This window comes from Venturia canescens, chromosome 8 (genome assembly GCF_019457755.1).
Source record: "Venturia canescens isolate UGA chromosome 8, ASM1945775v1, whole genome shotgun sequence".
Classification (NCBI taxonomy): domain Eukaryota; kingdom Metazoa; phylum Arthropoda; class Insecta; order Hymenoptera; family Ichneumonidae; genus Venturia; species Venturia canescens.
In genome coordinates, this window is record NC_057428.1 from 20047076 (window position 1) to 20062726 (window position 15651).

At 45.8% G+C, this 15651-nt stretch overlaps 1 protein-coding gene across 2 annotated transcripts; it reads left to right on the forward strand.

Annotated features, from left to right (window-relative positions):
• Positions 1–177: 177 nt before the first annotated feature.
• On the forward strand, positions 178–15436 carry LOC122414788 (uncharacterized). Of its 2 annotated transcripts, XM_043426375.1 has the most exons (9): positions 178–1865; positions 1896–2008; positions 7140–7215; positions 9360–9486; positions 10271–10406; positions 10765–10898; positions 11056–11168; positions 11325–11398; positions 12269–15436. In XM_043426375.1, the coding sequence occupies exons 2-9, from the start codon at positions 1939–1941 to the stop codon at positions 12358–12360; spliced, it is 822 nt and encodes a 273-aa protein (XP_043282310.1). In that variant the 5' UTR covers positions 178–1865; positions 1896–1938; the 3' UTR covers positions 12361–15436. The 2 variants fall into 2 exon arrangements, with proteins under 2 accessions (XP_043282310.1, XP_043282309.1); XM_043426374.1 differs by having other exon boundaries at positions 178–2008.
• The last annotated feature ends 215 nt before the right edge of the window (positions 15437–15651 follow it).

The window sequence follows — 15651 nt, forward strand, 5'->3', positions numbered from 1 at the left end:
CATCTGAAGCTCGCATGTGTAAACGTATCAGTTCGTGTGTGTATTTATAAGCGAGCGCGGAGAAGAGGGGCAGCCGCGTGTGTCGAGCGAATGAAGCTCGTAAGCGCGTGCGCCCAGGTGTTAACCGAGGTAAGCGTAAAAGACGGCGACCTCGAGCTTCGTAGTCGGCACCAGCCGCTCGCGCCACCAGCTCGATCTCTTCACGATCGAATCCACGCGCTGAGCGGTCGCAAGTGGCAGGCAACGAGCGCGAGTCGATCTCCGATCGACTGCAACTCGCAGCTTTCTTTGCAAACTTTCAAAAATTTTCCCGCCGAATAATCGTGCTGCTACGAACGATTCGACGTGCTGCTCGTTCCATCGATGCTGGTTTGCGGTCGAGGAACTTGGAAGAAAGTGGCCACTTTCTAGGGTCCTCGAAGCCGAAAGCTTCGTTTGGAGAAGAGTTTAATGGGAATACTTGAAAGAATTCGACGACTCGATTCGCGCGAATTCTTATCGAAAGTGTATTCGTTTTGGTATAAAAAAGATACGCGGAGAAATAAACGTGCGCCTAACTACGCTGAGGGGATGAATAAAAAAGTGTGTTAATCCGCGTCGAGTGAGCGGAAAGGCGAGACTCTCTCGACACGTGCTGTTTGTTCATACGCTTACGATAAATGGGGAATGGAAACCTCGTGGGAGAATCAGTCGCGGCGCATTGAAAGCGAAGAGTTATCTCATTGGGGAACAAATGTCCGCGCATACATATAGAGCCGAAGGGTTGGCGCGTCGTGAATTCTCTCGCGGTATGCCAGCAGCAGCAGGCCGGTTTGCCGACCAGTTCGCAACAAGTTGCATTCGAAATTCCTTCGTGGGCTAGTCCGTTTGCTCCGGGTCGGCGGTGTTGGTGATGGTGGAATTATGAGAGCGGGGGTCGGATGCGTCGAGAAATAAATGAGTGGAGCCTCGTGCCCGGCGCTATTTATAAATCGTGAAGCAACCGGATCACCGAGTTGAGAGTGTGCGTCGCTCTGGAACTAGAGCGAATGCTGTTGCATTCGCTTTAATTGTGGTGCATAAAATTCCGATTAAAAACTAATGAAAAGTGCAGTTGGAAAGAAGCAAAAGAGATAAAAGCAGCACTTTGAAGTGATTAAAAATAAACGAAACGTTCTCAAAGATCGTGCTACGAGATTCTCCCGCGCTACGCTCGAACAGCGAAACGATCATCTTCGCGGTGTCGAGTTTCGTGCGCGCCGGGTCAAACGCTTCGATCTGTAATATCACCCGCGGAAGAAAATACAACGAGAAACTTCAGCGGGTAGTCGTTAAATTTAATTGACAGTAGAATAACAATGACGTAGACTATTAAGTTTCGCGAGGGTTGCTACGTCTCTCCTACACAGACATACACGCTCGTACATTTTTGTACACGTTTGTGTGCCTGTACGTGTAGCAGGAAAGCATCGGCATGGTTTAGAAACGCAGCCGATGTTGGGGAGGGTCACAGTGCGCCCGGTATTCCCTCGCCGTGCTTTTCTTCCCTTCTTCTTCTTCTTCTTGCCGCGCGCCTGGTGAATAATCGAATAATCGATATCGAAGCTCCGAAGAATACGAGAAAAAGTCTGCACATAAATATGTATATGTAAAGATTGGTGCTGGCTAACGAGCTCCGAGGACTCGGGGAAAATGCGCCCGCGGGATCCCAAACGAGATCGGGGGAGCACTCGGATCGCGAAGATATTCGATCGCGTTACGTTTATCTGTTGTCACGCGTCATTTCGCGCTTTTTCCTAGCCGATCAGGGCGGGCCAATGATAGTGACGCTGCGCGATATTGGGCGTACAGGATTTCAAGTTTCAACGTTTCTCAGTCTGGCTTCCTCGACCTTCTGCCTCTGTCTCGAGGCTCCATCGCCGAGCTAATTCTCCGGAGGAGTTTATCACGCTTTTGAAAATGGACTTTTCGATCTCGCCGGTGATTCTGCTGCTGATGCTTCAGCTACTTTTTGTCCAAGAGCAGCAAGGTGAGTGCATTCTGCTTAGCACCGTTCAGAGCATGACACAAGCGACTGGAAGGATAAACGAAAGTGCAGAAGATCGACATCCCCCCGCCATCCTGGAAACTCGCAAAATATGATTCGCGTTTGCCAGTTTATTCACTTCCGTAATCGCCCACTTTTCTCCAGACGCTATTCCGAGCTCGTGAAAAAGCGTTCAGGCTTTTTTACCCCAGCAGGATATTACGTGAATGCATTCGAAAAAGTGTGCGATTCTCTCGAAAACTGAATTTCGCCTTCGCACAAGTTCGATAACCTTCGCCCCCTTTCTGGCTCGTTGGCGACTCAGTCGCTCCACTAAAAATGTACTTTATACCTTCCCTCGCAGTGCTCCCTTTTTCACATCGTACCTTTTGAAGTATCGATCGGAAAAATGTCAATTTGGCAACGCAACGCTCCAAGATAACAGCAAGAAATATTGGGGGTCACCGGAGAGGCTGGTGAGCTCGAGAGCCCCGTGTCGAGTGGCAGTATCGATTGTTTATCAAACTTTATATTCCCAACTTCTAAGAAACAACCGTTAAAATCACGAAAGTATCGATTTGCCAGTGAAGATCGTAGTTAAAATGTAATTTCAAGGTATTCCGCAACGCTGCTGGGTCTCTTCCACTTGAACAGCTTCAGTGAATATTCCAACGGAGGCAAGGGAAACCTGCGACTGCGAATGAGTAGGGATGACTTTTGTAAAAGAAAAACTGGAATGTGCGCAGCGGTGAGCTCTCCGTTGTTAATAACATCGGAGAATTTAATAATACAAAGTGGGATTTCTGGTGGAGGCGTACAAGCAGAAAGATCGTAGGTAGCGAGCAGTGAAGTAAGGATTTCAGGGGTAAAGGAATGGGAGATGTGAAAGAGGTAAAATGAAGAAAAACGCAGGTGTACATAAAGGAACTGGAGAGTGGATGGGCGGCGGGAATTTTTTATTCAATTTTATTGCGCCTTTTTTCCCCCCTCTCTCTCTCTCTCTCCCTCTCGAAAGTTCGTCTCCGCTGGAAGGTACATATAGCCGCAGTTATCCGTAGCATGTATTATTTGTGTATCACAAATATAGGAGCTCAGAAGCCGCTTCGGTTTTATCACACGGAGGGTACGAGATCCGCGACTCGCGTTGCACCAACACAGGACGAAACGGCGGCGGCGGCGGCGGCGGCGGCAGAACCTGCCCGTAATGAAACTTGGGCCGTGCGCGTCTCGCGCTTTAATCGCGAGCTCGACGTAATTGCAGCGTTGAATAAAATTTAACGAACGCCTGCCGGAGGCTCTATTACGGGCATGGTTAATTAAGTTCCCCGTTGCTTTTCATTCAGTCTCATATATAGCGAGCACAAACTGCTGCTGCTGCTGCTGCTACTCTTGCCGATCCTGCTGGCAAGTCCCCGACACGAGTCTGTCGTTTCAACTATACATCCGCTTTTGATATACTCGTGTGCATAAACCTCGATACTTTCGTCCCGTATGTAAACTCCCAGACGGGAGTTTGCTTTGGTTTTCCAAGACACTGCCGCCCCCGCCCCAGCGTCTCTTCGGACCTCCCTTAATCCGAAAAACTCCGCTCCTCTAACTTTATGAATTGCCATTCATATTTGCCCACTCGCACTTTGCGTACTAGCCGTAACATTCGTTAGCTTTTTATTATTTCATAAAGTGGCCGTAAATAAACGTAAGGCCATTGCGCACCACCGGATATTGCATGTAATGTAGTGTCGTCTACGCGAGCCACACGGGATCCCGGCCATTATTCAAACACGCTCAGCCCACAATCCGCCTCTCGCTTTCTCTGTATATTAAACATTTTTAACTCATTATGAATTTTTGTCTGTTTTATTAATGGGAGTTTCTCAAAGTTTGCGCACCGGAAAGGGGATTTTTCGTGGGGAGTATCGATGCTTCGGGACTAAGAAAGCATTGGTTTATGAGCGCGCCCTTTATGCGAATAAACTGTGCGATCTCACCGGTATTCTCATTTACAAATGACCCTCTCCGGGGATCACGGCATTAGCTATTTATCTCAGGAATCCTGCTGGTCGAGCTGTAAAAATAGAAGGCACGTGAATCCTGCTCGTGCAGCATTCAAAAAGATTTCGATGAAAATATTCACAGCGAGATGTTCCACTGCTAATTTCAACCGTCCTCGACTTAAATACTCCTCGGTGATCTCGGAAGGTTTTTCCTTCATGAGGATTTCATCGAGTCAATTGATCGACCGAAAGTTGGGCAAAACTGCTTCAGCTGGGTTTTAATTTATTCGACTCTCGCTTTTTGGTACTTCAGCAATCGAGATCATGCTCGATTAAGGGTTTCACGGTTTTCGGATATCGGGGAATACGTCCCACGAAGGAAACGGACGCGAGGTTCTTTTTTAACGCGAATTTTACAGCGTTTGGATCAAGAAGAGGCTCTGTTGGATCGCTCGGTATCTCGGGGAAGAATTTCTTCGAAAATGCCCCTCGCGATTTGGGATCGGGAATCGAATTATTCTGGAACTTTTCAAGAAACCTTTATTCGACGTTTTTTCTCCGCAAATGCACTCGGATGACATAATCCCAGGAAATCGATTAACCATTGTTTTCATTCCCGACGCAAATCGAGAAAGTGTGCTCGATTTTTACTCCCTTTTTCCTCAGTCGCACGATAATTGGCGTGTTCTTTTTCTCGATATCGCTGATGAATTTATACGCGAACGAGCGAGCTCGTGGGAGCGGCTAAATGTATGCTCGCGTTTCTGCGGCGAAACGTTCGAGTCGCCTCTCCTATATAAAATGTTCTCGAGCGCGCGCGGTTCCACTCGATCGATATTTATGCGTGCTGCAGTTGCGGTACCAAAACGATATTAGATTTTATTCAATTTCCTGTGGCAACTAGGATCACCGCGGGATTCGCCATTTAGAATCAATTTGACAAGAATCCCTCTATCGCGTGTTTCTCCGCGTGATGGACTACGTTCGATCAACCGTGATGTTTTATGCAACGCAAAACGAAACTTGGCGCACCGATAAACCGCTTATATTTTGCGAGTGCATCACCCCAAGAGATTGTCATTACGATATTATAGCGGGATGTAACCGTGGACGGTGGAGGGTCCGAAAGTATTCGCCGACGCTTATTTTAAGGGGTGGAAACATTTCAGGGGAAAGAAAACAACGAAAAAAATGTCCGTCTCCGCGTGTCTTTTCGCGTGGTTCGAATAATTTTTTCATCGAGATTCGCCCCCTCGATTAGCGGGCTCTGTACACGCTGCCTTGGACTCTGCTTGAATTCGATGAGATATTCGCAAAAGGAAACATGAAAAGAATGCGGAGGGAAAAAAACGGAGGATCGGCCTGCGTGGGAGGACAATTTTCTCCGACTTTTCAAACGTCACTGAGAAAAGTTAACGAATTTCGAGGTTTCGGGCCCCCCGTGCACATTCGTTCGAACGCATTCGTCGCCAATTCTCGTTTTACCTCCGAATCGATAGACCGCGCGCTGCGATAACGAGTGAGAAGTATCAAGATTGATTTTCCGTTTTGAGGCTATTCGAAAAAAGGAAATTTCCTGGTCCAAGTGGAATTGCTTTTCGCGCGTTTTCAAAGCCCCTAACGCTGTTCGGGGAGTTTTAGAATTCAAATTACCGAGGAGCTTTGTTGCCTCGAAGGTAAAATGTAACGAAAGCCTTTCAAGCTGTTCCGAGTGATCATCGAGCGGTTGCACTTCCCTCAAATACTCACGATATTCGAAACATCAAAAAAACCAAATAATACTCATCAGCGCGCCCGTGCTCCAAGCGTCGCGAGAACGTCGTCATGAATAAATCCATCGTTTTGTAATTCACATCGCAATGGCAGAAATAATGAAGATAATAAAATCGTCGCACGATGAGAGACAAAATGGATAAAAATTCATGGAAAACCGATGCTATCACTCGACGAATAAAATCACCGCGCATTCCCGACTCATCGTTAATGTTATTTTTGCAACATTTGAGCCAGAACTCACTGACAGAACGAAAGACCACAAATGTGTACAAACTTGCTCGATAAAATCCATATGCAGGGCTAATACGCACTTGGTGAACATTAAAAAGCTTTGGTATCATCAGTAAATACGCATATTTGTGTGCGAACGAGTGCGCGCATTTGCGCACAGCAGGCCGATAGAGCAGGGCGAGTGGATTTCGGCATCGTGGCCGCACGTACCGAGTATAAATACTCGCCAATGAATTTTCTATCTCTACATAAATTCAACAGTCGAGTGGTACACCAATTAATATTAATGTTTCTCCGTCGCGTTACGTTGGCGTGTTTTGGCTGACTCACTGGCGTCGTCGGTCACCTCTCGTCGTTTCGCCAACATCGATTCTCCGCCCTTTGCCGATATTCTTGTTCTCATTAGGCGCCGCGCCGCGTTTCGGTTCTGCCTTTCGCGTAAGGGCACACGTACGAGTGCCCTTATGCATTATAGAGATCGAGCGACGTGTGGGTGAGTGAACGCCGGCAGACACCAGCAGGCCGAACGACGACAATGAGGAGAGAACACGGTGTGCGTCATGCACGTAGCGAACGCCGCCGTAGAAATAGTAAGCCTGCTCTTGGTAAAGGTATATACCGAGAACCAGGAGTCCATCCCATGCTGGAGTGGCTTTACGAGGCCTGTGAGCTCTGGCAGAAAATCGATACTCGTTATACACGCGATAAAGCTCTCTGTAAAGCTTTCGCTCGAGACTCATTCACAACGACTTAAAAACCGTCCAAAGTTTCCGGTACAACACCAATCCTGATATTTATGTATCTGCCTCGTGCATGCTCTCGTAAGAAACACACTCGCTGATGATGTCACGTGATTATTCTTACGAACTGGTGAGTGTCTGCGGCAGGGGCGGCGATACCATCGGGAGTCGTTGATTCGCCGAAATTTTATTCTTTTTTGTAGTCTGTCGGGGTGCGCGGGTTTCCTGGTTTTGGGGGAACGACTGTCGGAGATTTTGCGATGCAGATTTTTCGGGGTGGAGATCGATGGGAGGGGGGGTAGAAAAATTCATGATTTCTCGTGGTTTTTAGTGCTTTTCGTTCCCCTCGATTCCGACCTCCAAAATCACTGCTTTTTTGGTTTTATGTTGCAGTGGGTGCGCTGAAAATCCGACGGTTGATCGTTCCAACGTTCACCTACAGCAGCAAGAAGGCGCATTTGGAATGCAGGTAAAAATCCACCCTCGGAGCGCCCTCTCGCTGCCAATTTCATCCGATTTGTTTATCATTTATTTTTTCGCCTTTTTTTATCATCAAGAGGGTAGCGAGGGTCGGGTTGAAGGCAGGCGGACTTGAAAGCGACTGAAAAGAGCTGCGTCAAAGGGGCTCCAGTAACAATAATGAGTGGACAGAAAATATAGCACGAGAGAGGATCGGAGCACGTAAACGACCTCCTCCTCTCTTTGTCCTTTAATTCCACCGAATAGAAATTCTATAACGCACTAGCAACCCCTCGATCCCGCGAATCCCACTGCCAGCAACTCATCCAAATTTTCATACAAAGATGAAATCTATCGAAACTTTATCAAACGTGAAAATCTACGATTTTCTAGTAATTACACATGTCGTTCGCTCAACAAGTCACTTTACTTTCAACCCCTTATTTCAAACATTTCAATACCATTTTTTTACGGGCATTCTAATTGTGCCAAAATCCACGCATCAGAGAATATGCTTTCCCAGAGTTTGATGCTCGCCGCGGAATCGAATTGAATTTCATTCCACTGAAAAAAAATATTCAGAAAAAAAGTAAATAAAATCTCAATTGGAATGTCGTAACAACGTTATGAATTTGGACGAAGAAATCGTCTCAGAAATGTTTCAAGCGTTATTCAACCAGACAAATGTCAGAGAAAATATTGATTATCGTGTGCAGCTGGATCAATCAGTCACGAGGCGCCTCACGGAACTCGGCAATCTTGTTAATAGTCATGATAATAATAACAACAACCTCAATAATAATTATAACATGTAGCTGGAGCAAAGTACACGCGAACAAAGTTGTGTTACAGTACGCATATTATATCCAATCTGGCTTCTGCTGGCTTTCTATAATCTCGGCCCTTTGAAGCCCTCGTCGTAACCGCGCTATAATATTCCAGCAACACGCTATTTTGCTTACGATCCCATATTGTGTGCTATCCTCCGTGTTACTAGCCGACAGCCCTCTTTCTTCTTCCGAACATCTCTCAACCTGATTTTCCACGCTAAATAAGCAAAAACAAACCGCCATAAAAACCAACGAACAATGGATAACACAATTTTTTCTGAACTGACCCCATCTCGGAGAAAGGAACGAGTATTTTCTCGAAATGTTTTCTTCCAAGATTACAAATTTGGACGAAAAATTCAATTGAAAAATGTCGAAATATCATTTTTTTACAACCAACGCCAATCCGTCGATGACAATATTAAGGAAGTTGAGGCATTAGAATGAAAATGATGTCATCACTTTTAAACCGATTGCATCTTATAAAGTGAAGTATAAAAAAAAATGAGTTAAATTTTCAGACAGTCTAGGAGCGTCGTTGCTGAGAAAAATCAATAACAATTTGAGCCAAATAACATGTAATCTTATGTAAGTCAAGACACATTCAGTGATATCTCCGTTAAAAATGATGCTAAAAATATGAAATTTTTTGGGCAACATGAGCAAGGCTTACCGAATAATGTAATTTTTTTTTCAGATTTATTAGGAGATTTGTTGAGATTATATTAATAATAATCTGTTTCCCGTGCAGTTTTTTGAGACTAGGATCGTCACCGTTCGTGTTTTCGACTGAGCTTTCACCAGTTTTTCGTCTTTATCTTCCCAACTTTTCTTTAAACTGTATGCAACATTGCCCAACTGTAAACTGGCCTATCTTTTGAGAGGTACAGGTCATAACTTTTGGGTAAAAAAAATGACTGTACAGCCTCAACTTCCTTAATCCTTAGACACTACACTAGTGTAAATTTGCACCCACGAAAATTTCAAGTGCCCAGAACTAAATTCCTTTCTTCGATTTGGCCATCTCTATAACGAAACTTAATTTTTCAATTTTTTAAATCATTGCAATCGATTACTAAAGAATTTTGACCCCGAAAAAGTCTCGTTGTAAGATCAATTCCACACGTTCATGGACGAAATAAAAACGTTTTAAAAAGTCCAAGTGCAAATTTGCCCCAGTGTGGTAAGTGTGTGACCTCAAAAGAAGTCCGGTGACTATACGGTTCGAGCCAAAAATCTCAATTTTCATTCGATTCGTCCGAATCCTTTTATAATGCGAACAAAATAAATGATTGGAGTCATGCACGACGTGGATTGCTTCCAGGTACGATTTGGAATCGGACACGCTTTATTCGGTTACGTGGTACAAGGATAACGAAGAGTTTTACAAATACGAGCCAAAGGCGAGGCAGAATCAGATAAGTCATCCGGTGGAAGGAGTAAAACTCAACGTAAGTTAGCATCGACTGATGAGCGGGGCGAAGGGGGGGGGGGATGATCGTTTAAAATTGTAAGGACTCGGAAAGCGAAATGACTGGGAAATTTAACGAGTGCTTTCGAAATATTGTTTCGATGACACTCGAGCTTTTTTTGTTGTTGAGGATTAACTCGACGACGGGAACGAAAGACATTAAAAGTCGAACGATGCTCGCGTCGCCGGGAGTGACTCAAAAAGCAGGGCGCTCGTTATAACCGCGTCTGAATTACTAGAACGTATATTTCATTGAGTTCTCTTGAAAATAGAAGAGCTTACAGAGCTACATAACAAGTTGAAAAATATTTTCAGTATACGCCAGCAGGAAAAAATCCTCTTGGGCGTAAATTTGCGCGACAGAAAAGAGAGTAAAAAGGGAAAAAAAGAAAATAAGGGAAATAGATTACACACGAAGTGGCAAGGGAAGGGAGAGAGAGAGAGAGAGAGAGAGAGAGAGAACGAGAGAAACGAGAATGGTAACAAAGTTGCCAAGTTGCAGTTTCCGTTAATGGGCTTACTCTATGGGGAATTGCGGGTTTCCTTGTCGCAGTTCCTATCCCTTTTCTCTCGTCTTTCACTATTTCTCCCCTTCGCTCGTTTTTCTCCTCCCCCTCCGATGATTCGAGGCTGCCGCGAGTCCTCGCGATCGCCTCTTTTATGCGCGCCCTTAATGCAGCCTCGCGCGCACAGAAAGAAGTAAGACGCGCGCGTATTCGGCGCGGAGCGACCCCTTTGGATAATCCATTTTTCGATTATTACAGCATCACGCTTCTGACGGCCAGAAAGTTATTCTCGAAGACGTCAACCTCCAGAGCAGGGGCGTTTACAAGTGTGATGTAATCGCAGATGCTTCCAACTTCCCTTCCGTTCAGGCGGAAGCGCTTATGGAGGTTGTGGGTGAGGAACTTGTTGCGTCAAATTGATTAAAGAAAAAGCCGATGAAATTGCATTTGAATTTCAATAAAATTTCAACTCATTTCCTTGTTTTGGTATTTTAGAAGGAATAAAAACCTGCAAATTCTTTACGAATACGTTTTTCATCCCCTTATCAACGTTCTCGTAAACCATAGCTATTTCCTCGGCGATAATTATCTCGCATTATTGTGTGTCGATGTGCCGAACTCATAAATTGAACGATAAGCGTTGCGGTGCTGCGGCGGTGATAAAAGGCTGAATATGCATTCTTAGATTGGGGGGGTGCTTTTCTCGGGGGTAAGCGGAATGGCCCTCGTCTCAATACCGTTTATGATTGCAGTGCCTCCGCGAACGAGTCCTCGAATAACGGGGGAGGAAAAGATATACGCGAGCGGTGACATTTTGACGTTGAATTGTACGAGCGACAAGTCGTACCCGGCAGCGCGACTGACCTGGTTCATCAACGGCCAAAAGGTGATAACACGAGGCATGAAAATGTTTTTTTTTTTTCTCGAAACATTGATTAATCGATCGTGCGTATATAAAAAGAAGCGTTGATCATTCGGACTCGGTGATGGGAACGCGGGGCGAAAAAAGGCTAAGAACGAGGACGATGGTCCTTTGTTTTCAGGTCGAACCGGACAGTGTAATAACGAACGAGCACGATGAGCTTTTGTCGACGGTATCGAGTCTGCGGCTCGAGCTCGGGCCTCATCATCTCTCCGCTGGTCGGATAAACGTCAGGTGAGCAAAACGCGAGGAGCGACTTCGAACGTTGCCGCGCCGAAAGTAATAAATTCGTGCTTTTTTGTTCAAAAACTGTCTTATCGCGCGTCATCCAATTCGTTTTCTCATTCACCCTTTTCATCTTCCCATCTAATAATTTTTCATCGGCAAAAGGTGCGAGGCGGTCGTCGAGACGAGCGGTTCGAGCAGCGACAAGCTCAAGGACTTGAGGGACACTCAAGTGTTCGGTGAGTCAATAAAAACTATCGAATTAACTGGTGGCTTGTCGACAGGCGATATGAATTAGCGCGAAATCAAAATCGTCGAGGAAACGAAGCAGCGGGCGGTTGAGGAGCGGGTGCGGGGGGTAGTTTCCGGTGCTTTTGAGCGTTGTGCCACAGTCGAGAGCATGCGAAATGAGGAGTCACGTGCATACAGCGATGCCGAGAGAGCAATGATCCTGTCATTTCTCGTTACTGATCGATTCTCTAATTGGAGAATAGCAACGAGACAGAACAAGGGAGTAAAAGAGAGATCGAGGGGGGAGGAGGCTGGAGAACACACTCGTGGGAACGGCCTGAATTCGGTTCAAAGCTTCGATCGGTACCGGTAAATTCAATCAACCCAACAGAGTTTACAGCCTCGATGCACTAATGGGATTATCAATTAACCAAACCAAACCTACGCGACCCCCTGCGCCCTTGGGCCTCGCCACTCCGCCCATCGCCTCTCATACGCGCTAACATAATTTATTATATGCATTCTCCGCGAGCCTTTAATCCCGTCGCCGCAGAATAAGAATCCGGCTCGCGCGCGGCTGTGTCTGAAAATAATAAACCATCGCCGGGTAAGTACGTGAAAATTTAACAAGCTCCCGAAATAAAATTCCCTCGTTCGACGGAGCAATTGGACGCGCGCGCGGCGGTCACATTTTATTCGATTAAGGATGCCGCTGTTCGGCGAGGCCGGGGCATTCGGTGTTCTATTGAGATTTTCATTACGCACAATTGAAACGTCGATAAACCGTTCGGTTGAGAATTTAAACGAGAAATGACACCCGCCAATTGCATTTTCTCGTCCGCCTCACATTTTTCATCATCAATTTGCTTTTCTCAAAGTTCAAGGTCACGGGAGCACCATGAGACCGGATGTGTGGGGTCTGCTCGCAGCGTTCCTCGTCAATCGAATAGCTCATCTCGCCCTGAGTTAGAAAACGATCAAACTGCTGTAAGTAAAACTCGTGGACAAAGCTCGAAGACTTCTCATCTCCGGCTCACATTCGACGCCGCGCGCGCTCGGATATCCAGCGGATCTGCTGCCGATGAAGGAGCCAACTACGCGAGCTAACCAACCCCAGTAAATAGCTAATAAGGACAACCCTCCATCCCCCCCTTCCACACCCTCTCACCCCCCTCGCCTCTCGGCAAAGAGACAATCATGTAGCATTTAACCACCACCACCACCCCGCCCCCCTCCATCCTGGCATCGATCGAATCGCTCTCGCGAGCCTCGTTAAACCGCATCGCGAGCATTATCCCGGAAAGATGAATTCTATCATTTGAATGATCTCATTATCGATTTCCCACGTATCGCCGCAGCAGCGCTCGCGTTGGGCCTTAACTCTTCCTTTTTTTAATTAAATATACCGAACAACTATTTGCCAAAATTCAATGCGTTTACGCGCGTCCATCCAATCGAAGTTGAATTTCCGTCAAGAGATAATTTCCCTCGATTTTCACAGAGAAATAATACGCGCGCACGCCCTTAAGTCGAATAGTTATTCAATATTAAACTATACGAATATAAATATGAATATATTATATAATAAATATATAAATATATATATATATATAGACACGTTAATTAATCGTTATTAAGCGGCCGCGTATCGAATACGCGAAAACTAAAAGGCCGTTGTGAGAAAAATGCACGAATAAGCTTACCGCTTAGTCGCGTTTTACGAGTCTGTCGTCCCCGCGTCGCTGCTTTTGTCTCTGAATCGCGGTGGCGATCGAGCATTATCGCGCCTCGTGTGTTCTTCTTCTGTTTGTTCGCCATTCCATAAGCAAACGTACATACACGCGCGAGCGTACTTGTTTTATGAATGTCGCGAAAGCCGGAGTTCGTCAGCCGCGCGGATCGCTCAGTAACGTCCAACGTCGCGCGAGCCACTCGCCTCATCCTCCCCCCCAACCGTGTGTTCAACTTCCAATTGATTAATGTGCATCCTCGTTCTCCCTTAATATACTTTCATTCGCTTCCAAAGTAAGCTCGTCCCTGAACTTGAAAGGATCGCGCGAGGAAGCGTACAGCCGCGCTCAAAAGTTCCGGGGCAGTCGAATCTTTTAGTTCGTAGAATTAACGAGTTGATTATCGGGAACTGTTCCAAATTCGAATCCTCATTGATCCTACGGTTTTATGAGCTTCTACGTTCGGTAGAATTGTGTTTTCGTTCTGGTACGGTTCCTGTTTTCCAACCCCTCGGTCTACAGCCCCGAATGTAGTTCGTCTAGGGTAGAAGGCTTAAAGAAGAAACTCGGATTTGTATGAAGAGCGTTCGGGAACTATGAGAACGGAATATTGCTGGTGTTTGTTGAAATAAAATGATTTATTTAGTCGTGAGATGAGTGCTTCTGAAGTTCCAGGCTCCGGCTACACTCGCATCGGTACGCATGTTTTGTACATGCGATATTCGTACGTACGAGCGATCATTAAGGGGCGTATGTACGGGGGCCTTGAAGCAGCCGCAGCACGAAGATGCGATCGACTCGAAAGTTCGTTCGATATACAGGCATGTACAGATGTGAAAAGTTTGGCACGCCGGTGAGCGAGCGAGGGAGCGAGTAAGTTTTCCAACGAAGTATATATCGATCGAGAGATATATTTTTGTTGCAATCTGTTGCGTGTTTTGTAGATACGGTGAATGGTTTTTGGGTGGGCGTGTGCGACGAGCGTCGGGCTTGCCGTGTGTGTGTGTGTGTGTGTGCGCGTGTGCGTGTGGGAGTGTGTTGCCGAAAAAGTAAACTGTAAGTGAGAAAAGTTGAGCCACGCAGGTGGGTCAAGAACGCGGAGAGCAGAAGCAGGGAGTCGTGGCGACGGACGCGCAGCGAAAAAAGCCAGTACACGGTCCGGAGAAGGAACTGAAAATATACGGCAAGTGTGTATATCCCGAGCATGAAACTCCTCGCGATATATAAACCCACCGCGATCCTCTTCAACGGTTATGAGCTTTCGCCCACTTACACGTGCGTTCCTCTGCGGTGGGCGAGTTCAGCTAAAATGGCAACCGCGCTGAAAACACGCACTCTCGTTGCCGCTTCTTCACGAAGCCCAGCACGAAGGAAGAGACTGGAAAGAGGAAAAATCCAATTTTACATTGGATTTTCCAACCCCGGGATTCCGTGCTTTCCCGATCTTCGAATCCGTTTATCAAAAACAAAACAAAAACCGAAAAATTTCGTCACTGTCGAAGAAAAATCCTGATTTTTCCCACTCGAAGTTACACACTTAATTCACAATCAAACCCAGATTTTCTCAGTCTTTCGAAAAACGGGCACTTCAGCCGACTTATTATCGCTGCTTATCGACAAATGGAAACATTACGTATTCAATTAAAACCCATTTTATTGCCATTTCCCTTGGTACCAACGACTAATTCACCCCCAAATTCGTGTCTCGCCCTTCTCCACGGAGTGCGGCTGATAAAAATCCGTCTTATCACGAAACCCTTAATAATTCATGGCTGTTCTTTGATCGTTACCATTTTTCTTATCACTCGCTCACACAGAGCCGCGCACTGTACGTGCGTACGTACACAAAAGTGTAAAACCAAACGAAATGTACATATATACATATAAATCCGTGTATATCTATGAAACTATGGCGATTAAACCACCCGTATACGTATTCGTAGGCGCGATATATATGACGGAGACTAAAATTGATACTCTCGCATATTCCCGAGTAGCTAATCAACATTAAAACCGCAAAATAATCGGGCGAAGGTAATGCAAGTCTCGCCTGCGATGTATTAGGGTATTGATGTTATTCGAGAAAATGCGCTGTAACGCTGACTTTGTGTGGCCTAATGTATATAATATGAACGACCTATTCCTAGTTTAGTGTCACAATGTACCATAATAACTCGAGGTGTTTCGCGGGGGATGAATGAATGTTTGGAACAGTAGACATTAAAACGCCGTGAAATTGAATGAAGATTTTAAAAAAAATGAGAGAGAAAAATGAAGAGATGTTGAGAGACTAAAATAAAGAGGAAAATCACTGGAGCTTTACGTCTAAGTTTATTTGATACCTGAACCCCTTGCGAGGCTGTTGGTGCGTCGAGGAATGATTCGGTCGAGAAGAGGAGAAACTTGTTTGATTGTGTCTCCGGTCATTGGGAGCGGAAGGGGCGAAAGATCGTTCGGTCGGCTCTCGTATGTTTTTGAGTTGTTCGAATTTCAGTAGAAATCTGAGCCTCGGAATGGCACAAACTCGGGCA

What these genes read in the sequence shown, in the direction of transcription:
- LOC122414788 (XM_043426374.1), top strand. Translation starts at nt 1,939, where the DNA reads ATGGACTTTTCGATCTCGCCGGTGATTCTGCTGCTGATGCTTCAGCTA. An exon ending in TGGAAGGAGTAAAACTCAAC is followed by an intron (nt 9,487 to 10,270) that starts GTAAGTTAGCAT and finishes CGATTATTACAG; the next exon opens with CATCACGCTTCTGACGGCCA. An exon ending in GCTGGTCGGATAAACGTCAG is followed by an intron (nt 11,169 to 11,324) that starts GTGAGCAAAACG and finishes CATCGGCAAAAG; the next exon opens with GTGCGAGGCGGTCGTCGAGA.